The sequence below is a fragment of the Schistocerca serialis genome, chromosome 3 (genome assembly GCF_023864345.2).
Source record: "Schistocerca serialis cubense isolate TAMUIC-IGC-003099 chromosome 3, iqSchSeri2.2, whole genome shotgun sequence".
In the NCBI taxonomy this organism is placed as follows: Eukaryota; Metazoa; Arthropoda; class Insecta; order Orthoptera; family Acrididae; genus Schistocerca; species Schistocerca serialis.
Window position 1 is genome coordinate 276,096,672 of NC_064640.1, and position 24,754 is coordinate 276,121,425.

Consider the following 24,754-nt stretch of genomic DNA (forward strand, 5'->3'; position numbering starts at 1 on the left):
GTTCATTCGAATAAAGATATCATGATCAATCAAAACCATTTCCAAACTGTCTCTACAGCACAAATGCCGTTTCGTGATTGTTGTGATCACTGAGACATCTTTGTTGAACCATATTTAGCACATTTCGGCATTTGGGCACTTGAAGCACTAGTTGAAACCGTCATTCACTTTACGTTGCTCAAATGTTTTTAGTTTAAATGTAGCACTGATTACACATTTTTCTCATGCTGAGCAAAACGTGTTTCGAGAAATTATTCCCATTGTCAAGTGCAGTGTTAACATATGTGTTTTTTTTGTGATGTTCCACAAACAATCAATGCGAGTGATAGTTTGCGCGCGCGTGCGAGAGAGAGAGAGAGAGAGAGAGAGAGAGAGAGAGAGAGAGAGAGAGACCGTACTTGGTTAATGTGCCCCTAACCAACAGATTTCTAGCTTCTCCTCCACGCTTAAAAAATTAAAGGGCATTTTGAGCAAACAATCTACTTCAGTCCTTTTAAAATCACAGCAAGGAATTACTAAAGTTGCAACAGCACAGCTCCAGAATACAGAACACAACTGAGAGGTGGCTCTGTTTGTTGTTTGTGCAATTTCCCACTGACAAAAGGCAGTACATGCATAAGAAGAGAGAGGGGGAAGAGGTGTGCAGTAAGTAAGGAACATGACAGTAAGTATTGGTAGGTGCTTAAAGTGATGCAAGTGAAACTTTGTCCAAATAGCACATAAAGAAATATTAACACTGAACATGCATCACTTGGACTGTGTGTCAACACTGTACTTGGTTCAACAATGGAGTTTTTGCTGTTACCTCACTACAGTATTGTAGGATCTCAAAGGTTGACCACTGGGTATTGAAGTAAATAATATACTGCTTAACAGTAGGCTCCCCCTTTTTTTTTTTTTAACCTACTTTAGCCAATTAAGGGCTGAAGTAATACTGTGTAAATTAGATTGCTTCAAAATATTTGATAGAATAATAAGTGAAATGGGAAGTAGATCTCACACGTAGAGCACCATTTAATCTAACTTTAACTTCCTGGCAGGAATACATATCTTATTTTGAAAAATATGCAGCAGACTTTGGTGCAAATTTAACAGAAATATTGATACAACAGTGCTAGTTAACAAAACAGCTGCTTTCAAATTCCAGTAAAAGAAGCATTGAAGAACATTGACACAGATTCCCATTTGGATATTTTGAATCTCCCCCTTGATGCACAGGTTAAAAGATGCCTATCCAAACATCGAGATACCTCCAACGATATTTATGACAATTTCCACACAGTTTCAGTAAATTAAGAATGATAACAAACTACTTTAAAGTGGACTACAGGTGAAGCTGACTGCCAAATTCAGCTATCTTGTCAATAGAATATGACATAGCTGTTAAACTTGACTTCAATGACATTATCAATAAGTTTGCTACACTCAAAGCAAGGAAGTGGAAAGTAAACTTGTAATAAGAACATAATTCTAGGAAAGGAATGTGTTCTCAACACTTAATTATAGGGCTTTTTCTTTTATTTCCTATTAATGATTCGTATGAACTGTTAATAATTTAACAGGAGCAAATAAAATCTGCTCTTTCCTATACATCCTGATCAAATCAGTGTTGGCACTGTGAAAGGATGCACTGAGGGGAGATGGGTGTGAGGGGGTAGCATCCACATCCAGCTCAGCTACTCACAGCTCAGAGCAACATTATGTCTCTGGTAACACAGCAGTGGAAACTGGGCCTGATTACCACTGGTCTCTGATACTTGTACTACACAAACATCATTTCATACTCTTGGCTGTTTGATGCAATTTTTAAAAAATACAGAGAGTAAAATTATATCACCAAGTTCCTGGTGGGGCCATGCCCCATTGTCCCTTAAGAACAAGCTGCCCCTGAGAAGAAGGATCTCTCAGTCCCCAATAACTACCACAATGGCACTTTAAGATGTTTAGGAGCTTTAGAGCTTTTTCTTTGAGATGCTTCAGATGTGGCAACCAGGCCAGTTTCTCAACAAATACTACACCCAGGAACTTACTGATCCCTTAAAACTAAAAGTGGTGTCCTCCAGTTACAGTTTGGCTTAATTCAAATCTTACACACACACACACACACACACACACACACACACACACACACAGAGAGAGAGAGAGAGAGAGAGAGAGAGAGAGAGAGAGAGAGAGAGAGAGAGAGACTTATCCGCGGAGAAATTCAAGCTTTTTCGTTTTTTGCCCATAACTCTAGTTTCCTAATTATAATTGCTGTTGTCAAGCAGCTGTCTCAAGATTGGAAGAAGAACTGAAGCTTGAAAAACCATCCACAAAAAGAGAGCATCAGACAGAATTTCTAATTGTGGCCACTATGTACTGAGAAAGCATTGCAGACTCTGAACTGAAAATACCATACTGAAGGGCAAGATAGCACTAGAATGGGAAGAAGCCCCATCTGTACAGTTGCAGGATGATATTTTATCTCCATGCAGTGTCATGCCTTTTCAGTCTCAAAAAATATTCCTATCAAATGCAGCCTAAGAGGGAGGGGGGGGGGGGGGGAGGGGGGGAGGGGAAGGGGGGGGGGGGTATCTTATCACCGCCTTGAGGAGTATCAGTGTAGAGTGGTACCTATGGATGCCACACCAAAGACGACAGAAGATTTCTCTGGTTTCTCGAAAGCATATTAAGTGGTTGTAAATCAGGATATACAATACTATTTGTAATTATTATGCTTCATAAGCTTACATTGGAAATTTAGAAAAGTTACATATTTTTGACTGGTTCTAATATAAGATTCAGATAATTTCTAAAAAGATACCACCAGCTAGGATCGCCGTTTTTACTGACAAGATGTAAATGAAGGTAAACAGCCACATCTTTTTTTACAGAAGCCACTGAGTAGGTGCATTAGCACAAATGAAGTAGTGAATTCAGAAAGAATAGTTACCTGTAAAAGGATCCGATGCAGCTGCTGCTGCCGCCATTCCAGTCGTCGCATTCCTGTCCTGAGTATTTCTTATAATAAAATTTGCCACTTGGTCAAGGTATCCTTGGCTCAAGTTATGTTCATGAATAAATTTCTGGGCAATCACCCATGGGTCTTCACCAAGGTTATATGGTAATTTCAGTGGTGGCTTTCCATCTTCCACATCAATGTTGAAAACATAATCATACTCCTGTAACACAAAAAACAGCACCAATATAAAATTACTATAATATATTTAATGCATGGGTACCAGTCTTCTGTAGTAGGCATCAGATGCCAAAAACAAAAATGAAAATGTCAGCAAGTTGTGAAACAAAATAATACCTGTGTTTACTGCATAAAGTTTGTCAATTCCAAACAGCTTTGTTGATGTACCATTTTATCTAATGAAATAAATAACAAGTAAATGATGAAAGTGAATCTGAACACACTTTAAGAGACAATGTGAAGTGTTAATTTGATTATTGGATTCATTTTATTTTAATACTCCAGTTTAGCACATTTGTTTGAAGTTTAGAATTCAGTAGTCTCAGAAAGTTATTTTTGGACATAATACGTTTCACATGACAAAATGGGTATTAATCATAAGATACCAAATTCTTAAAACACCCTAACAGTGCCATTTAAATATCAGACTTTTTTTCTCTAAGAAACAGGAAGAAAATTCAAGACTTATATCAGAGAAGTAGCTACACTAACAGCAGGTAATTGCAAGTGGATGGTTTGCCAAATGTACACTGTTAATGTGGACTTAAAATATCCTCAGGTGATAAAATGTTACTTATAGTATCACTCTATACAGAACTGGATTCTTTAACAAAAATACATTATACTTATCAAGAAGCTTCCTGTTATATGGCTGAGTTAGTGCTAAAATACTTTTGTAGAAATTTTGAAACATACAACTACATATAGAATAAGAAATATATCCCTCCATACAATAAATGTATTTAGTCACTTTTCAGGAGGGGGGGGGGGGGGCAGGGGGGCTTGAACATGCTTGATCCTTGATGATCTTGTGCAACTTTGGAGTACAACTTCGTAACAACACACATAATATGCTCTACTATTTGAGGCTTGACGGGACTGTGGCACCCTATTTCTTGTTTGGTATACTGTTAATGTATCACAGAGCAGGATACGTTATCTACGAATCTGAAACTGATTGAACTGCTGTAAACATACTCTACATGCAATTTGTTTGCATACATTTATAAGGTGGTCATTCTATAATTCTTGCTAAGTGTTATCAGTGGTAATCTGGTTTTCATATTTTTTACTCAATTTTGCAGCAAATCTGTATATGCTAACAAATGTTTAGTAGCAGAAAATGTTACATGTTCTTGCAATTTTTAATAAATAAAATTCTTTACTTTTAAGTCCCTTCAAACCTACAGCTTTGAGTATTAGCATTATAGAATACGGTGAGAAAGTTGAAAGCTGGGGCAATTTTGGAGGTTTTTTGGAGGATTTCTTGTCCCACATTGATACATCACTTGAGTAAAGTTGTGATTCTGAGATATAATAGATTCTTGACCAATCCAAACTCAACAAAGTACAGGCCAAACAAACAAAGTGGCACTACAGCATCAATCAGTCAACAATAGAATAATTCTATTTATTCTTAACAAGGTGAAGAAACTCAGTTTCTAGAAAGCAGTGTTATCAAAACTGAAAAGCTAAATCGAACGTCAGAAAGCAACTATATACGAGTACTAGAGTAAGAAAACAGAGAAAAAAAAGTTGGTAGTTGAGAAGATTACATAAACTTCACAAACTCTGACTCGGAAGGTAGTGCCAAAAATGAATCATAAAAAAGAGATGTATTGATTACTTTATACACAGTGCAAAGAGGGGAAAAAGGTACTATCCATAATTAAAGTAGAGTTTTATGGATTTCTTGGGCTTCACTTCCTGTTCACTGGTGTTTTGACAGTGGTCTGGATGTTCCACTTGTGACTCATGCAATGACACGGGAGAGGAACAAACGTATTTTGTCCATCATTCATCCGAATGACAATATTAGTATGTCTATTAACAACACATACAAATTGTATTAATACACTAATGGACAATTTGTTCTCCTCTGTGGAACTTAATATCTTTAAGCTCATGGTTTTTATCATAGATTTGAGTCTGTGCATCCACACTGACTTGACCTTCATAAACTGAAGCATGAGAAAGGGCTAATGAGGCATGAAATTGAACCAGGCCTCCCTGTTGTCCTTTCTCTTTCCGTAATAATAATTTTACTTGTCTTTTTCTTATGCATTGTCGTCAATTTTTAACTACCATATGGTTCTGTGTTTTATTTCACTTTTTAAGTGTCTTATCTACTGTTATCTCATAACTTGACTGTCCCTGCTCACCTACTTGCCCTCCCTGTAACTTGCCACTCCCCTTTTTAAGTACCACCTCCTGGCACATCTCATCCATCATCCTGTGTTCTCTCTCAACACCTGACATTAAGTTCATGTTAAATATATCTATTTCTTACATTGTAAATGAGTTTATATAAAGTTTTTATAGTGTTTCTATGATGTTTGTTGATAAGTTGGTTTTAACATCATTTAATTTATGTAATGTATATTTTTTTAATAGCAGAAGAGTTCACATAACTTTTTTATTTTTTGTTTTTATAAAGTATGTGGTGGATGATGTGTTTTGCAGAATTTATTTATTATGCTGCTGCTGCTGATTATGATGATGATGCCTGTTGCTACATTCTTTTCTGTTTGATTAATGCTACTGTATCTTGTTCGATACTATGTAGATACCACTGGATAATAGCTAGAGCTACGTGAAATTTGTTTATGCTATAAATGTGCGATAAAATGCAAATTCATTAAAATTTGCATATTTTAGCAAAAACTCTCACAATCTGGTATGCTTCAAAATCGGTTGTGTTTACATTAGGTTTGTTTGAGATAGCCTACTTCAGTCCAATCCAGTAAGATCTGACCGTTGCTTCTGCGCATGCGTGAGTTGGATTCTACTCCAACGCTTTGGCACCAATTTTTGTTGGCCGCAGTGTTTGGATCCAGCTGTATGGTGTAAACACGTGTATGTAACGTTTTGCGAGTGTTGCGAAGTGATAATAGTGTGTTAAAAATGGGTAGGCATAAAGTCAGTTTGCAGGAGCGATGCAATGGCTATCCCAAAGAAGGTTTTCATGTTCACAATAAAAACACTTTTATGTGTTTATTTTGTAATGAGAAGCTCAACTGGGAGAAGGACAATTTAGAAAAACACATTAATAGTGCTAGTCACAGGGCAAAAAAACCGTCTGCAGTGGTTGCAGGAACTTCATCAAAAAGGCAGGCTGCTATTGCGAGATGTTAGACAGAGCCAAAAAAGTGAAAACTGACAATGAATGTATGCACCACGATATAGTTAAAATGTGTTTAAAGGCCAACATACCATTGACAAAATTAGATAAGGTTGAAGTTAGGTTCTTTTTTAACAAATGTGTACCCGGCGCTGCTTGTATACCAAGTTCAGATAGACTTCGATGAGAATATGTTAGTAAGTGCAGTGACGAAATGAAAGAAGAAATCAGAGATTCTGTGAAGGATGTACCTATTGTGATTATTGCTGACAAAACGAGTGACAAAAATGGAAGGTGCGTATTTGCGGTTTTATTTCGGACAATGAACTCAACTTCCGAACAGAAACTGTATCTGGCTTCATGCAACTTTTTAGATGTTGCCAAAAGAAGTACTTGTGCCCAGGCCATAGTGGATACCCTAAAAGACTACAGCATTAAATATGAAAATGTTGTGGGTTTAGCATCAGACTCTGCTGCATACATGGGATGTTGTTTTGAGACACTTCAAGTACTGATTGGAGACCATTTAATACATTTCAAGTGCTGGGCCCACAAAATGAACTTAGTCGGTGATGTCTTTATGAAAGAACTAAAGGAGCTAAATTTTATTGTGAGTAAAGTGAAAATGGTGTTCCTGCACTCTCGCAAAATGAAAAGCGCCTACCTTCAGTTTCTCCAAGAAAAATATCCTCACCTGCCAAAAAACCTTTTTCCCGACCTGATAATCACTAGGTGGAATTCTTGGTTCCACGCAGTGAAGTACTTGGACACATATTTAACAGATATCATCGAATTTTTCAGATCACTGCAAAACAAAAATGCTGCCATTGAGCTCATTCTAGATCACTTAAAAAATGAAGCTGCCTCAGATATAGTTGTCCTGTAATGCAAATTTGTAAGTGACATATGTGCTAGCATTGTTAGTTTCATCACAACACTAGAGGGAACGACTTACCCATTTGCACAATTGTTATGGGAGAAACTTGAGAGTATTAAATCAATACTGAAAAGAAATTCTGAAGGTTGTTTTCAACAGGCACTATTAATTATATAAACACATTCCAAAGAGAGGCACAGAAAGCATCTGCAAAAAAGTTGTCTTAAATCTGCTGCTATGAAAAGTTTACGAAAGCTATGTAAACACACAGCACCAGACCCAGCTAATATTTTTTACGAAAACATTGGCAAGCTCTGCAACCCTGCAGTTTGTGGTCCGAAGTTAAATTTGGACAATTCTGCTACTGTTAATATAACAAAAACAATTCCACAATTTGAAAGCATTTCAACTGACGGTTTTATTGAGGCATATTCATCATTCCATCAACACCTTATTGACTGTTTGAGGCATGATGAGAAGCCTGATATATTGCAGCTTCTACTAACTGAAAAGCTTAAATATGATGAATTTGGAAATACTGCTTTATCTGCAATAGTGTGGATGCGGAGAGGTACTTGTCAACATACAATTTAATTGTAAGTAAGGAGGTCAATGAAGCCAGACACTATTGCAACAACTTCAATGATTGCATTCAATAGATAAACATTTTTATATTGGTGTATAGTGAGTGGTAATTTGAATGAGAAATAAAATTATGATGATGTGTTCCATAAATAATCAATTTCCTATTTTCCTATTTTCTTCTACTTTTTGTTATTATAAGAAAACTGGGAATAGTGAAAAAGAAAAATCAAACTTTAAGGTACGAATTTTGTCGTTTAACTGCATAAAGAAACCAAAAAAGTAAATGCTAAATTCAGATATAAAAAGCTAAATTGAAATTTCAAAATGCTAAATTTTCGAAATTTATTTGCTAATCTCACATAGCTCTAATAATAGCCTTGGGGGCCGAAACCTGTTGTGGTTTTTAAAACAAAAAGAAAAGTAAAGGGTGCTACCATTTTGTTAAAAAAAAAGCCATTTTATTCATAATCAAGACTACAATTGTGATGTACCAGCATTTTTATTTCTTTTTTTGAAGGTTGCCATAGAAGCTTCTACACTCTAATGAGGTACAAAACTAAGAATTAAAGATAAATGGATGAAAGAAATAAAATGTTGTAACACTCATTTTTTTCTGGTGGACAAGTAGCAATTTGAATCTTAAGTAAGCCATTAATAAGCTATTAAACAGGACAGTGAGAGCTGTGCCATAGCCACTATGTTTACTTTGTGTGTGAACCACAAATGGACAATATGACGTAGAGACAAATCATTCAGTTTGCTATAGTCTAAAGAATACGAACTGTACATAAAGCTACCAAGTAGATCACATGGTACATACTAAACACACAAATCAAATAAGGTAACAGACCAAACCTAAAATAAAGGTGCAGGCTGCCAATTTAGAGGTTACGACAATTTGAAGCCCTATTGTAAAACTCAAAAAGTAAAAATTTAGGTCTTTAACCCTCAGTAAGAAGGGTGTACGAAATTTAAAAATTCGATCTCAATGACACGTTTTCAAAATATACAATATAAATGTTATTTAAAAGAAAAATGTTAGTGGAGCATGAAACATGATCAATTTTCAAAGGACCAAACCACTAAAAACATCGCTCTATTGGTAAGCACAGTGAAAGGAATTTTGAAAGTAGTAAAAACTCATGTTCCTTGCATTAAAAAATATATCTTTACATCTGCTCATGACACAAAGAATTTCCAGGCTCTTTTTTTAAGTGCAACACAGAAGCCAAATGAAAGCATAAAGTGACACTTCAAACACAATCATATTAACAAAAAAGTAAAACATATCATCAAATACCTTTTCTGTTACTCTAATCTTCTCTCCATCCTTTGAAGAAACAACAATATCGCGTCAACAAGTACTGCAGGATACATGATGAATAGATTTTTGTGAGTGTATGAGACATGGGAATTCTTCCGTATAGTCCAGTCTGTATTTCTGAACCACTCAATCAAATTCTCCCCCCATCCCCCAATGCCATGCACATTATCAATATGAGATAGCACAGAAAACAGTCTGGAGTTAACTCAACCAGCAAACATGCAAGTGCTCTTCAAATATTATTTTGGGCTCATGAATTAGGAAAAGAAATTCTACCATCTCATATCAAGTGCTACACATTAGAAAATTAATTTCTTTTCTATGACACACATTTATTGAAAAAGTGAATGGAAAAGAATACCTGTCCACAATAAAGTTCTTTTCCAGCTCCATTTCCTGACCCAACAACTTCTCCCATCTTCTCCCATTCCTCATCTTCTAAGGACCACTTATAACACATCACAGCATCTCCTTCTCTAACGAGCCTTGTCTGTCCATCTTGTTGACCTGGTGTAGCCAATATTTCTGGACCAGGAAGCCTGAAATCAATAGATGTTGAAAAATAGCCTGATGCATAGTACACCTAAACAGTAAATAAAATGAAAATGTTAGGCAGATACTTATAGCAACACAAAATACAGCATCTGCTGCACACCTAACTCGTAAAAATGTTCACACTATATTTTATGTCCAGATACAAACATGAAACTATTATTACTCTCTCAAAACTAGCAGTTATTGTTAGTATCTGTGCAATAATATACATCACTCTTCATAAATAACACCATTCCAAAGAATCACTGAAAACTATAATACCTCTCAAATATTAAGGGATAACTGTCCATAACGGTAGAAAGAAGGATAATTTTCAAAGAAGTAAAAACTGAACTTTCATCATGTTCCTTGCATTAAAAAAAAAAAATTTTCATTACAACTGCTCATGACGCAAAGAATTTCCAGGCTCTCTTTTTTTATTTAAAAAAAAAAAGAAGTAACACAGAAGAAAAACCAAATCCGAGCAGCACAACAAAACCAGTCTCAGGAAAGCAGTAAGATGGTTGAGTATAAGATTCACTGATGTGAGTAAAACATTAATGAGTTATGTAAAGTCTTTGGTCAAAATCTCCTATGTACTTTGGATAAGTCTAAAACTTTCTCCCTCAAAAATTACGTAATTTTCTGACAGGTCCCCTTTCAAGGACTTATAGATGTTTTACCCATTCGACACAAATAAGGATACACTTTGCAGTAAGTGTGCACCTATTTACATGCAGTGAGTGTGCACCTATTTACACGTGACACACCTTTATAGACATTTTTCTTCTACTACATGATCAGATTTTGAGTGATGAGGTATCTGCAGAAGAAAAACAAAGATAACAATAAAGACAGATCAATGTTACCGATACCTAACTATTCATTTTTGAACATAATTTGTGAAAACTGAAAGTATCTAAATATAAATTAATTTAATAACCTATAAATTGATTCAGTCTTTATCATTGCGATATATCAGGCAAGTGACTCTTTGAACAAGTGATTAACAACTGCGACATAAAATACAGAAAAATGGCACCACTAGTGTCTCAGCAAACACGTTCCCAACATTGTCAGGTGTTCACTAGACGGCAGCATCATATAGATGTGCCAACACTTGCACAGGAACATGTAAAAACAGCTGTCCACTAAAAAATACAAGATTTACATTCACACACACACCCTGCAAGCCACCATATGGTGCATGGCAGAGGGTACTTTGTATCATTATTACTCAATTCCTTTTCTGTTCCACTCGCAAAACAGAGTGAGGGAAAAACAACTAACTATATGCCACAGTACATACACTAATTTCTCTTATCTTGTCTTCGCGAGTCTTACGTGAAATGTACGTTGGTGGCAGTAGTATCACTCTACAGTCAGCTTCAAATGCAGTTCTGTAAACTTTCTGTACAGTGTTTCAGAAAAAGACATCGTCTTTCCTCCAGGAATTCCCATTTGAGTTCACAAAGCTCCTGCTGAGAATCCCAAACACTGTAGCAGTACTTAAATATGTCGTACCACTGCTCTATACGTGGTCTCCATTATAAATGATATGCTATCTATCTAGGGTCCACTACTAAGCAACACAAATGGGCACTGTGGGCTACTGCCTCTCCAGGCCATTGGTGACAACTGTGGGACTGGCAGGAAAACAGACAATAACATAAGCACACAACGTTTTTGTCAATCACATCTCCTGCAGCCACCACAGTGACTCATGGTGCCATCCTAGCCGCTAGCAGCATGAGAGTTGCCACAATCAGCACTGCCATTGTGGGGACTGATACTTCTTTCATAGGTCATGTGCACACTTATCGTCATGGCAGTATTCTTCCACCTGGCAGCTATAAAGGATACCACCCAGCCAATCAGAACCAGTTCACATCAGGAGCTGGTCTGGGCCAAGTGCTGACCACATTCTGTTAGTTCCTGAGTTGGAGTTCCCTTTGCCTCAGCACAGTTGTTGACTCCAAGCCACAACAGAGTCTTTACTCCACGTCTCATCGCAGTTGAAACACCATTTGCCGACACCATCACACTGTGTCATGGCCAAGTCTGCACGCCACATCTTATCCAATTCTCCACATCAGCCTCAGTTACCTTTGCTCCGAGCCATATCCAAGTCATCACTCAATGCCTCATCCGATTTCGCTACTCTGTACCCAATCGAGCCCATATCTCCGCAACATCCACAACTGCCACACTATCTCCGACCGGTTACAAGCTTCCACCTCTCCAAGACCACTCTCCTGGACTGTCCTTAAGCCCTGCCACTCTGCAATAATATGGCTGCATTGATATCGCACAATATCAGAGACTATTGATGAATCAAAAACCAGTAGTGCTGATTCAAGTCTGAATGACTGTTTTGTTGTATTCTCTTTACGAGTGTAAGTAAAGTTCCTTTATCTTGCTACCTGGGGGACAAAAATTATCAAGAGGCTCTCAGCCATGACACAAAATCTGGCAACAAAGTGTGAATTTCGTGTGCTTGCTCAGTGCAGATACCCATCTCTGTGCACTACTTAGGACAGTCACTGCTACACCCCCCTCCCCCACTGCATGTGTGTGTGATTTCAGTATGGCATCGATGTTCCCAATCATACAGGTGCAACAGCTGCTACAGCGCATGAAACAGAATAACGGAACTTCTACTGAACCTAAGCTACACGCCTCTCACTACCATAAGCAAAGCAGACCCTATCGCCATTGCTCCCAGCTGAACCTGTCAGCATCATGCTGACATCCTAACAGCACACCTTCAGCTGGCAGAGCCTCTCAGCCCGTGCCAATATCCCACCAGCCTTTTGTCTGTCTGTTTAACTTGTGTTAGGTCACACACCTGCAGAGATGCCTTCTCCTTGGGTGCCCAACACTGCTCGCAGGTTCCAGTTAGCATCTGGTCGCCGTCGCCACCTCCATCGCCAATCTTCCTGCTGGAGACTACCCTCTCACTGCAATGATGTTGGGTCGGGTGCTTTACTGGTCTGTGTGTCACCTCTCACTGGCTGCCACTGACTACTGTTGCCAACCTACCATTCCCAAGAGTGCCACCCCCTCCACCCCCTAGCGGGTGGCAGCTGCATCACTTCTGAGCTAGCTTTGCCACCTCTTCTTACGAGTGAAGGATATAGTAGCTGCATGGGATCCAACACAGGCATGTGCTGCGGGCTACCACCTCTCTGCGTCACTGGCAATACCACCTCAGGAGAGGCAGGAAAGTGGTCAGACAATGGTATAAGCACAAGGTGCTGTTGACCCCATCTGCTGCAGTCACCACAGTAATGCATACTACCAGCGTTGCCACCCGTTGTGCGAGAGTCACTGCACTCAGTGCTGTCGATCACCGATTCTTCTACTGTAGGTCACATACCGTTGATCGTCACGGCAGTATTCTTCCACTAGGCCCGATGCAACCCACAACAGTGAGCTGTCAGTGCTCATCTCTCTCTATCACTCCCAGATTACACTGGCCGTGTCCGCAGCCCATCCGACGGAGCCCACCCTTTCCACATCGTCCACTCTGCCTCCAACCGTCTTAGAGATTCTGCCTCACCCGGACTTCTTTCCTGTACCATTTTTGAGCACTAACTCTCTCCACCAACATGGCCAAACCAATGTTGCCCTAGTAAGAACTCTCACAGCAAAACAGCAGTGACTATCAGTGGATTGAAACCCAGTACTGCTGATTTAAGTCCGAATGAGTTGTATTCCCTTTATGAGAGCAAACAAAGCTCTTACTATCTGGGGCACATTAACTGATGTAGTTCTCTCTGTCATGACAAAGAAGATGAGCTACAGTCTCCCAAAATTCTCCCGATAAACCGAAGTTGACCTTTCACCTTCCATATTACCATTCTTGTGTGCTCATTCCATTTCATATCATTTTGGAACATGATGTCATTACATTTAATCATCGTGATTGTGTAAAGCAGCACACTACTAATGCTATATTCAAACAGTAAGGGACTGTTTTCCCTACATATCTGCATTAATTTACATTTCTAGACATATACAGCATGCTGCCATTCATCACGACGACAAGAAATTTTTTTCTAAATCATGTCATCCTACAGTCACTCAACACAACCACCTTCCCATACACCACAGCATCACCAGCAAACAGCAGCAGATTGCCGCTCACACTGTCTGTCAGATAATTTATATAGATAGTAAGAGCGATCCTACCACACTTCCCTGGGGCACTCCTGACAATACCGTTGTCTCTGATGAACACCCTGTCGAGGGCAGCTGGGTTCTATTACTCAAGAAGTCTTTGAGCCAGTCACATCCTCTGCCCTTCATTAACAGTCTGCAGTGGGGAAATGCAATATGTCACATGCTCCCCAAAATGGAACGATATCTAATCCATTTGTTGCCCTTTGTCCATGGTTCACAGAATATGGTATAGGTTATTCAGTTTCTGTATAGTGACAGTTTGAAACCAAATGAATTTCATCAAAGAATGAAGGTAAAATATGGTAATGCATGTATCAAAGCAGCAAGTGCATGAATGGAGATGAAAATTTGAAAATGGAGTGATGTGCATGGACGATTCTCCTTATTCAGCTAGAGCATATCACACCCTGACTCTAGAAAACAGAATAGTCGCTGAAGACATAGTGATGGAAAACCAGTGAGTGACACTGGATGACACTGTAGTAATTATTGTAAAATACATGCCTCAGTAATTCTCATCAAAGATGAAACCTGGGTCCATCATTTACCAATAACCAGAAAAAGAAAAGAACGAGTAAACGATTCACTCTTCATCAGCTCAAACAAAGGTCAAGTAATGAGTTACAACAATAAACAGCTGTAAAAAAAAAGATAATTTATATTAATACATGATCAAAATGACTTTCTATAAAACTTACAGGCTATTTCTTGTCTCTTGATAATGTTTACTATTTTATTTGATTCTCTCACTTGCAGTATAACAGATTCGTACTTCTCCAAGTACAACACAAAAACAGGCTTGTATCCTACTTTTAGGACTTGCCAATTTCTTGACTAGGCAACACATTCCTTCCTGCATGAGATATATTGATTAAAAACTGCATCAATTTGCTATCTTCTGGGCCGTTCCATGCAAAGTGGTTTGATTTTGGAAACGTAACCATATGAACATCACAGGTTTTGCTGAAATTTTGTGTGAACAATTGTACATATTCACTTCCAGAGATACAATCATTTTTTTGACACCATAGCATAACTATCGAACGTAAACCCTGAGTTTTTGGCAACTTTGAGACATGGTATTTCGAGCAATATTTTCTTGAAAGAAAATGAGGGCACCTTGTACAACTCTGTGCACTCTATTAATAGAAATAATTTTCATAAAAGATTTCTTGAGCGATTTTCATATAGGTAATTTGATACAAAGTAGGCTGAAAAATTGACGCTTGAAAAAATGTGAAGTTTAGCTTTTTATATATCTGGAAGTAATTGCAGGATAAATCTGAAATCTCACATATAATAATTTACAATACAAGGTTTTAGGATATAAAATTTCATTCTCCTACTGCTTTCCAATAGTTTACAAATTGGGGGCAAAGTTCACAAATTTGTAAAAATGCTAAAAATGGCTATTTTTAGCCCATCTTCCCAACAAAGTCTTCTGCAAACTATTCCTGCAGTTTTCATTAGGAAGACCATTTTCTAAACCACATAAAAAAACTAGATTTAGTTTACAGATGTGAGCATATAAGGCTCTAAAAAACAATAGGCGAGGTGTACTTAAAATATGCTCATATTCCAATGGTATTCAAATTAATTTTAACATTTTTATTATGTTCTATAATTATTTAGAACTCTCTAGGGAATGTGATATTAGAAAGTCCTGATGACTAGAAAGTGAGTCAGAACAACTTTTTAAAAGAAATAATAAGGGATAAAATAAATCAAAAGGGGGTGGTGTCTTTTGTCACGGCTCGTCATGACACATTTCACCCTGTTTTTCTGTAATGACAACTACAGAATAAACTGGTTGTACACTTCAAATTTTAACTTTGTATTACAGATGCACTGGACACTGAATAACACAGTAGTAAAATGGTTACTAACAGCTGCAACACACATCGTTAAAACTGCCTTCAAGTTTTACACCATTGTCACATCGTGTAAGTTTTGAGGAAGTTCATAGCAGCCTGCATGACAGTTTTTGGAAAGGATTCATGTAATAGAGAATTCTGAGTATGTCTCTTACTGTGTAATGCTACTGACATGGTAGTTTAAAATAATTCCAAATTTAAGTATAGTGTATTTTGTTTCCATAGTTTGCACTTGAACTGATTAAAATTTGTGTGTGTTTTTATGGCTCATGATGACAAAGCTGGTTCCTTTTGAAATGAGAAAACCAGCAACCCCATCACCACAGAGCCATACCTGATAGCTGTGGAACAGCAGCCACTGGTGTGTTTCTTTACCATAGGTCCCCAAGCCTGATATGGTTTCTTTCTACAAGATCCCAAGCCTGATGATACATTTCTGTAATTGTCAGTAAACAACACTAGACGAGGTGTCTCTTAGGATCCTAGCCTATGTTTTCTTCAAGATACTTGAATTTGTTACAGCTGCCATTTATTTGCTGTAGAATGTCATGAGGGAAACTATATTGCTGGCCAGGCTCACTGAGGGTGCTGCAATAACTGCAATAATATGCTGTTCTAGAATGCAGCACTTTTCACTCCTTGGCCAATAAAGTGAATTTGTTGGGTCTTGTGGGTGCATAGCGCTTATTAAAGTGTCCTTTTGCTCAGCAGAAGTCTCTCAGGTATTTCCAACCCCAACTCTAGCATAAATGCATGCAGCATACTGTCCTGGCTGAAGGTCCAATGTTAATATATCTCCTCCACTACTGTCACTGATTTTGGTCAAAAAAGATGATGCATCATTTGAGAAGCTGCTGATCTGAACTGCCGTTTCACCAATTGACAAAAAATGATGATATTCTCTAGTTACTGCTAAAGTATGCCTCTGTTAAAACTGCTCTTCTTGTAACACTTTATTTTGTTCAGTTTCTTCTTTGCCGATGAAAGCAAATTTCATGCCATTAATGCTCTCACAGCAGAAGCAAAATGGATCGGACTTCCAGGTAGAAGAATATGCTATATGTATTTATGGAAAAGAGTGGTGGGTTGAAAATGTCCAAGATTTTTGCTGAGGAGAAGGATGCTTTAATAAGCTTTGTGCACCTACATGGCTCAGCAAATTCACTTATTGGTCACCAAGGAGTGAAAAGTGTTGAATTCCAAAACTTCACATTAGTACAGAAACCGACAGGTGGCTGCTGTTCCACAGCTATCGGATGTGGCACTATGGCAATGGATGTGCAGGTTTTCTCATTCCAAAAGAAACCAGAAGAGGTTAAGCCACATGAACCACAGCAACACATTTACACAACATTTCATCAGTTCACATAAACTGCAAACTGTGGAAACAAAATATGCCACACCTAAAACTGGAATTAAACTACCATGTCAATAGCAGTGCACAATAAAGACATACTCTAAATTCTCTATTACATGAATCCTTAGCGAAAAACGTCAGGCAGATTGCTACAAACTTCCCCAAAGCTTACGCAATGTGACAATGACGTAAAACTTTTTTACAATGTGTGTTGTACTGTTATGCAAGAATTTTACTACCATGATGTCCGGTGCCTTCATAATACAAAGTTAAAATTGAAGTTCACAACCAGTTTGATTCTGTAGTTATCGCAGCAAAATGAACAAATAAATAAATCTGGATTATGTATTCAAGAGAAAGAGCTCCACAAACTGAGCAAATCAATAATGCATTGCTCCACCTATGGTCCTTGTGTATGCATTGATCGAGATATTGGCTGTCCTCGTGAGGGTTATCATGCCAAGTATTGCCCAACTGGTGTGTTAGATCGTCAAAATCCAAAGCTGGTTGGAGGACACTCCTGTTAACAAGTGAATTATGGCAGGGAAGGCTCTTAGATCTGCACTAAATTTCAAAATGCAGTACAACTTAGAGAACAGAATTTGGTGCTAAACAAGCTTTCACATTTGCCATTTGGTTTGAAAATGGGAAAACAGAACTGCCGACACCAGAACACAGGCTACCCATAAAGGTATAGCTCACAAAAGGAACATTCCACAGAATACTGAAAAACATATATGGCAAGCAAAATATTGACAAATAGCTATTATTGATGAAAACGAAGAATGGGTGAGCTGGGTGTGATGGGGTATTGTACTGAAGATCAAATATCATGAAAGTGGAGTGGAAATTGTGCATACCTGAACATGCTGTAGATGATCTCATATGGTATACACACTTAAGCTGTCGACACTTTAGACCCAAGAAGTGCCTGGGAAAATTGAGACAAGACTGTTCTGACATTTACTGACAACATGTGAAATTTGTGAAACAAAACAAGACTGTTGCCATTAAATATAAAGGTTTTGTGTACCCTTTGTTGGCAAAAGGATTAAACAGACAGTAGTGCTTGAGCTACTAGGACATTTCCCTAGGCTGACATGAGGAACAACACAAGTTGTAACTATCAAGCTTTTCTCGATATATACAAAACTGTACCACCAAAAAAGGCCACAAGCAGTACGGTAATGAAAGAATGGAAGAATCTGTCTCATAAATGTCTGTACATCAAAAAAAGTTGTCAGTGGCCATGGTAACCAGTTTGAACGTAAGAAATGGGCCCAGACTAAGAAGACATCATGTACAGCCACTGTTTATTTCATGATAGAGACCAGCATCGAAAGCTGTGGAGTGAGTTATGAGAGAGAGAGAGAGAGAGAGAGAGAGAGAGAGAGAGAGAGAGAGAGAGAGAGAGAGAGAAACTACGTATGTCAGGTGTAACCGTCATAATCAAACAAGGGTAATGGAGTCAGTTAAATGGCAATTTTGAAGAAGTTGGGTTGGGTTTGGTTGTTTGGAGGAAGAGACCAAACACCAAGGTCATTGGTCTCATAGGATTAGGGAAGGATGGGGAAAAAAGTCTGCTGTGCCCTTTCAGAGGAACCATCCCAGCATTTGCCTGGTGCAATTTAGGGTAATCACAGAAAATCCAAATCAGGATGGCCGGACGCAGGATTGAACCATCGTTCTCCCGAATGCGAATCCAGTGTGCTAACCACTGCGCCACCTCGCTCGGTTTTGATGAAGTAATCAATAATGAACCACAAGATTCTACAAAAATTCTGGTTGACAGGGAGCCTGTCAACCTGAAGAGAAAAATCGTAATGAACTACACTGATGATGAGATATGGGAGGAGAAAATCATGTGGAACAAATGCTAGTGAAGAAGGCCGATGCCGTGAAGCCACAGTATGACAAGCTGATGCATCAGATAGTATATAGAAGGGAGACCATCTCCTGATTAGGTCGCATGTTCAGTTAAAGAAGGCTAATAACAAAATTAAATTCCATCAGTCCACAAATGTCCTTAAATATTGTTGAAATTACGCACATGAATATTCTAAGCTGGAAAATATACGAACTGGCAAAATTTATGAAAGAGAACATGTTTAAAATGTCTGTAAATATTATATGATAGAAGAAGAGGCAGAAGAAGATAGCGAGGATATTGACCACGTTTCGATTGAACGTGATGTAGGACAACATGAAGAACAGCTCTGTCCACTAGAGAAAAGAACTGTCAAGTCCATGAACAGTGATTAATATAGTATTTGTGTTTAACTGTCTGTGTCATTGTGTTTTACGAGTAGTGACAGCAGCAAAGTAGATTTGTTTTGTGAACAGTGAAAGGATTTTTTTAGATATTTATGAGGGTCGAAGCGCGGCAGCCACAAAGTCAAAGATTGTTTTGAAAACCACACTACATCACTAAGCAGGACCTACAGTTTAACACTGATTCTGATCCACAATGCAACTCTGCATTCTTCATATCAGCTAACATCACCAGAGGCGAAAGAAGTTATAAGTGACAAATGAAAATCTTAGGACTGACCAGGGATCATGCCAGAGACCTTTGGATTTGCAGTCAAGCACTCTAAGCTGAGCCACCAAACCCCATGAAAATAGTAATGGAGATTAAATATGAGTTTAGAAGTTTTTTGTCAATTGCTAGGATGACAGCAAGTAAGTATTCAGTTTATCTATGGATGGTGCACTACACATGAAATCAATGGGAAAAATCAAGATCACATTCTCAGTAGCACCTGTTGGTGATACATATTATTATTATTATTATTATTATTATTATTATTATTATTATTATTATTTGAACAGTTATAAAGGCTGACTGTCATAGCATGAAAGATTAATCTGGAAACGCAATACAGCCATGACAAGCTTCAGTGCTAAACTGAAACTAAACATTTTACCATTATCAAGAGCATGGTTGGGTCTAGGCATTGGAAGAAACACACTTTTCTAATAAATTCAATAAATGAAATAAAATATGTACAGTTATTCTTTCAAATGAATATTTTTCTACTTAAATCTGAGGAACTTTAATATCCACAAAGTAAAGAGAAATGCTTTTGTTAAGGAAACATGGCCATATTTCCCAATGAAACATGTTCTCCCTGTTAATCATTCTTTATCCATGTCCAACAGCCACCAACCAAACTGCTGAAATTAAGCATGAGCACAAAATATAGAAGAAAGGAGGTTACATATACTGGCAGTTGTTGCTCTCCATAATTAATACGTACCTCAGCCTGAAAAGGATCTACAAAGATGGGTCTAGACAGTGCACACAGCCTTTTTAGAACCAAATTGGGACTCTCCTCTTGTGGCATGATGTACATGTCGACAAAGGAACATAAAACTATTCTCACAAACTGCCATTCAATAAGCTGCCTTTAAGTATTGAACCAATGTTACCCATGAATTATCCTGTTGTCATACATTTAAGACCTACTGGACAAAAGTTACAGTGTAGGCACCAAGATAAACTTTGTTTGAATGCCATTCATGATAGTATCCATGAAATTACCTGACTGCTTGAAAAACTAAGGACATGTAGAGAAATAAAAAGACAATAAAATTTACAATGACGACATATAACTACACCTACACCTACTTTGACCCATCTTAAAAGTTTGAGGCATACAGTGGCATCAAACCACAACCACACTCATTATCACCTTTCGCATAACTTCTGCAATGCATTAACACATTATATTTTAGTTTCTTGTACTAGCTATATGGTCAATCCATATGAAATGGTCCAGTGATGGTTGCTTGACTGTTTTTAAATATTTTAATTTTTATATGTGATTGCCCTATATCTGAGAAGTTCAAACCAGTTTTTTAAAAATAATTTATCTTGCATCTTTACTGGATGGTGGCCATTTTTATTTGTAGGTGCATGACGATTTTTCAGTCTGGAGACATTAGCGAAAACTTTAATATCTCTGCACTGGGTTAAGTTACAACATTGCAATTGACACGATTATTTTTAGAAAAGTGTCCTCTACAACATTGTATATTACACAAAATACCCTAAATTCAAAAATAACCAGTCAAAATGACCTCCAAAATTTGGTATCCAAATTTTCAAAAATCCACTTTTTAGACCCAAAAATAACAAACAAGGAGTGATTTGTGAGAGTCTATTTTTTCCTATAGTTAGTTATCATACACTACTAGCCTCATATAGAGCAAGAACACTTACAATTGATAACTTACAAAAACTCAAAATTTGTCACTATGTTTCTAAAATCCAAAGTAAGTTTTTGAAGGAAAAAAAAAGCACAACTTCATGAAACTAAATGCATAGTGCTAGCTGATTTTGCAGAAAATTTTACATTTGTGATTCAGGATGCAATACAAGGGTACCACTGGGTCAATGCCCAGGCAACAATGCATCCATTTATTCTCTACTTTAAAAATGAGAAAGATGAAGTTTGCAATCCTTAAATTTGCTTTCTAAGCGACTACTTTGAGCACAACACTTTGGCTGTACATGTGGTCAAAAGTATGTAATAAATTACATAAAAGAAAATTTTCCCAAGGTTGAGAAGCTGATATATTTTTCAGATGGAAGTGGTAGTCAGTATAAGAACAAAAAGAATTTTTCAAATCTGTGCAACCACGAAGTAGACTTTAGGTAGGAGGCTGAATGGCACTTTTTTTGTATCTTGCCATGGTAAAAATGCATGTGATAGAGTAGAAAGTACAACAAAATGTGAAGTAAAGCCAGCCTATAAAGATCAACCACAGACCAAATTTTCACAGTACAGGACATGTATGTCTTTTGCAAGGATAATATTAAAGGCATTACCTATTTTCTAATCAAGAAAGAAGTGGTTCTGCATATGAAAACAACACTTCAAACCAGATTTGAAAACTGTATAGCAATAAAAGGATCAAGGCATTTCCACAAATCCCTTGGCATTGCAGAAAACTTAGTTTGATGCTATGTAACATCAGAAACTGAAATTTATGAGGATCATTGTATCGGTAAAATTACATCTCTGTCTTTAACATTGAATGACATAGGGGCATGTGTGTATTATGAACAGTAGTGGCCTGCAAAGGTTGAAAGAATAAGTTTGGAAAACAACGTTTTTGTGCATTTTTACCACCCTGCTGGCCCAAGAATATCATTCAAGAAATCTACTGGTGACAAAGTTTGGATACCAATGAAAAATGTTTTAAGGAAACTTTCAGTGCTTGAACTTACCACAGCAACTGGGAGGTCTTATTCTATATCACAGAAGCTGTCTGAAGAAATAAGTGTTCTTAACATTCACCACCAGGTTTAGCAACAGTCGCATCTCAAAGGATGTTAATTGAAAATATTTATTTTAAGTTTGTCAAAATAATATAAATGTTAATTTCAGTGATGTTTCCACTTTTTGTACATCATTCAGTACTTACTTCAATAATAATTGATTATATCCCACCAATATCACAATGTAGAGTAATGTGAATTATCTCCTCAATTTCAAAAATTCGTATCATCAGATACCAATGCTGAAATTTTCACAGTACTTTGCTATCATATAGGTGTACAAATTGTGCAAAAATCATATTTTTATATTCAGTCCCACTTGAGATAACCAACCGCAAACTTCACAAAAAATGAAAATTTTCAAATTTCAAAAATTTATAAAATGTTAAGGAAACATTTGTAAGTGTTCTTGCTCTATATGAGGCTAGTAGTGTATGATATCTAACTATAGGAAAAAAATAGACTCTCATAAATCACTCCTTGTTTGTTATTTTTGGGCCTAAAAGGTGGATTTTTGAAAATTTGGATACCAAACTTTGGAGGTCATTTTGACTGGTAATTTTTGAATTTAGAGTATTTTGTATAATAGACAATGTTGTAAAGGACACTTTTCTATTCATATTTTTGCTAACGTCTCTCAACTGAAACATCGTCACACACTTACAAACGAAAATGGTCGCCATTTGGTAAACCTGAACGGTAAAATTAAAAACAAACAAACAAACTGTTTTGAACTTCTCAATTATTGGGTAATCACATATAAAAAAATTAAAATATTTTAAAATGGTCCAGCAACTAACTTAATTTTTATTGGACCACTTCATTCGGATTTACCCTACAAGCTGGCTGCCCTCACAGGGGGAGATGTGTCTTGTCCAAGCCACCAATGCACTACCCCTGCCAGTTGCATGTTTTCGGTCCCAGCATCGTCTGCATACCACAAAGGGGCCAACTTAAAGTGTGTGCAAAGTACATTATACTGGCCACTTGACTATCCTGGCTTTATATTACCCACACTACCTCTGAATTACAGAGCTCATCATGAAAGTAAGCACATAAAGGTCACACAGCTTTCTTACAGTATCACAACAACATAGAAGTAGTGAATTGTGTCAACTGACCAGCCAGCACTAGACATGGCAAACAGTCAATATTGATGGGCGAGGGGCCAAGCAGTGGGAAGTGAAGGGGACCGTTTTTGTACAATCTTGAACTGTCTAGTTGTATGACAGTGGCAGTAGTCTCACATCACTAATAGAACTCTGACCTACTGAAAGCCTTGATAAATGCCTTCTACTGATACCACCCAGTAGGGATGAAGAATATGATCTTTAAGTTTAGGAGCTTAAAAATGATCATTGCCAAGCAAATTTAAGCGTCTAAATGCCGAATACAGTGTATCTAGGTACTTACAAAAATTTGTCAATAGGTGCACTCTTACTCTTCATGCTCATCAACTTTGAAGTAACCTGACTTCGGAACACTTCTCGTTCTTCACTTGGTGCCATACGTTCTTCATCTTGGGTGAAAACACGTACAGTCCCATCACTGAAACCATAAAAATTATTAATTACTCCATTGTGTTCTCTCTGAATAGAAGATAATAGATATGTTAACGCTACTTCTTTATATCTTCATAGGACACCTAAGACCTACTCTTTCACATCTATGACTTTTTTCCAATCTGAACTAATTTTGATGTAGTCAGGTTGTGTAATAATCCATATCTGTATTGTAACTATGTTCAAAACTATTAATCATGCTCAGTGACAATTACCAAGCAGAATATTTCAAAATTTCACCTAAACATTACAAGTATAATACACACACAATTTTGGATGATGTTTGGTTCATGGGGCACTCAACTGCGCGGTTATCAATGCCCGTACAAATTCCCAATCGTTGCTCAGTCCAAGCTCACCACTTTCATGAATGATGATTAAATGATGAGGACAACACAGTCAGTCATCTCGAGGCAGGTGAAAATCCCTGACTCCGCCAGGAATCGAACCTAGGACCCCGTGCTGGGGAAGGAAGAATGCAACCACGAGACCACGAGGGGAGGATACATATAAAATGCTTAGAATCTTAAAAGCAGTATGAGGAGAAGACAAGATGAGCAGTCAGCTCCATTTTGCTCATGTAATGTGTGTTGTCAACAAGTTAACTGGGACCCACATTTTGTGCTAAATTCTGTGCTAAACGGACAGCACTTGCATATGTTAAGATTGGCTGACACATACTTAAATGTTTGGTGCAACCTCAGAAGAAATTGCCTGATAAACTGATAAAGAGACAAGATGGTGCACATCATTGTAATGAATTTCAGTTCTCTGTAAAACTAAAAACATCTCTGGTTATGACCGAGTTACAGTATTTTTTTCTATCATGAAGTATGACTGCTGCTGTTGTAAGAACACTATTTGCCTGAT

The 24,754-nt window shown here is 37.5% G+C and overlaps 1 protein-coding gene across 1 annotated transcript in view; it reads right to left on the reverse strand.

Annotated features, from left to right (window-relative positions):
- Nucleotides 1-24,754, reverse strand: part of LOC126470054 (phospholipase A-2-activating protein) — a 137,398-nt gene that overhangs the window by 36,074 nt on the left and 76,570 nt on the right. The window contains exons 6-8 of the mRNA XM_050097559.1: nucleotides 23,736-23,870; nucleotides 9,447-9,624; nucleotides 2,933-3,161 (exon numbers count right to left, since the gene is read on the reverse strand). Of these exons, the coding sequence (XP_049953516.1) occupies nucleotides 2,933-3,161; nucleotides 9,447-9,624; nucleotides 23,736-23,870 (542 nt within the window). The remainder of the gene's footprint in view (nucleotides 1-2,932; nucleotides 3,162-9,446; nucleotides 9,625-23,735; nucleotides 23,871-24,754) is intronic.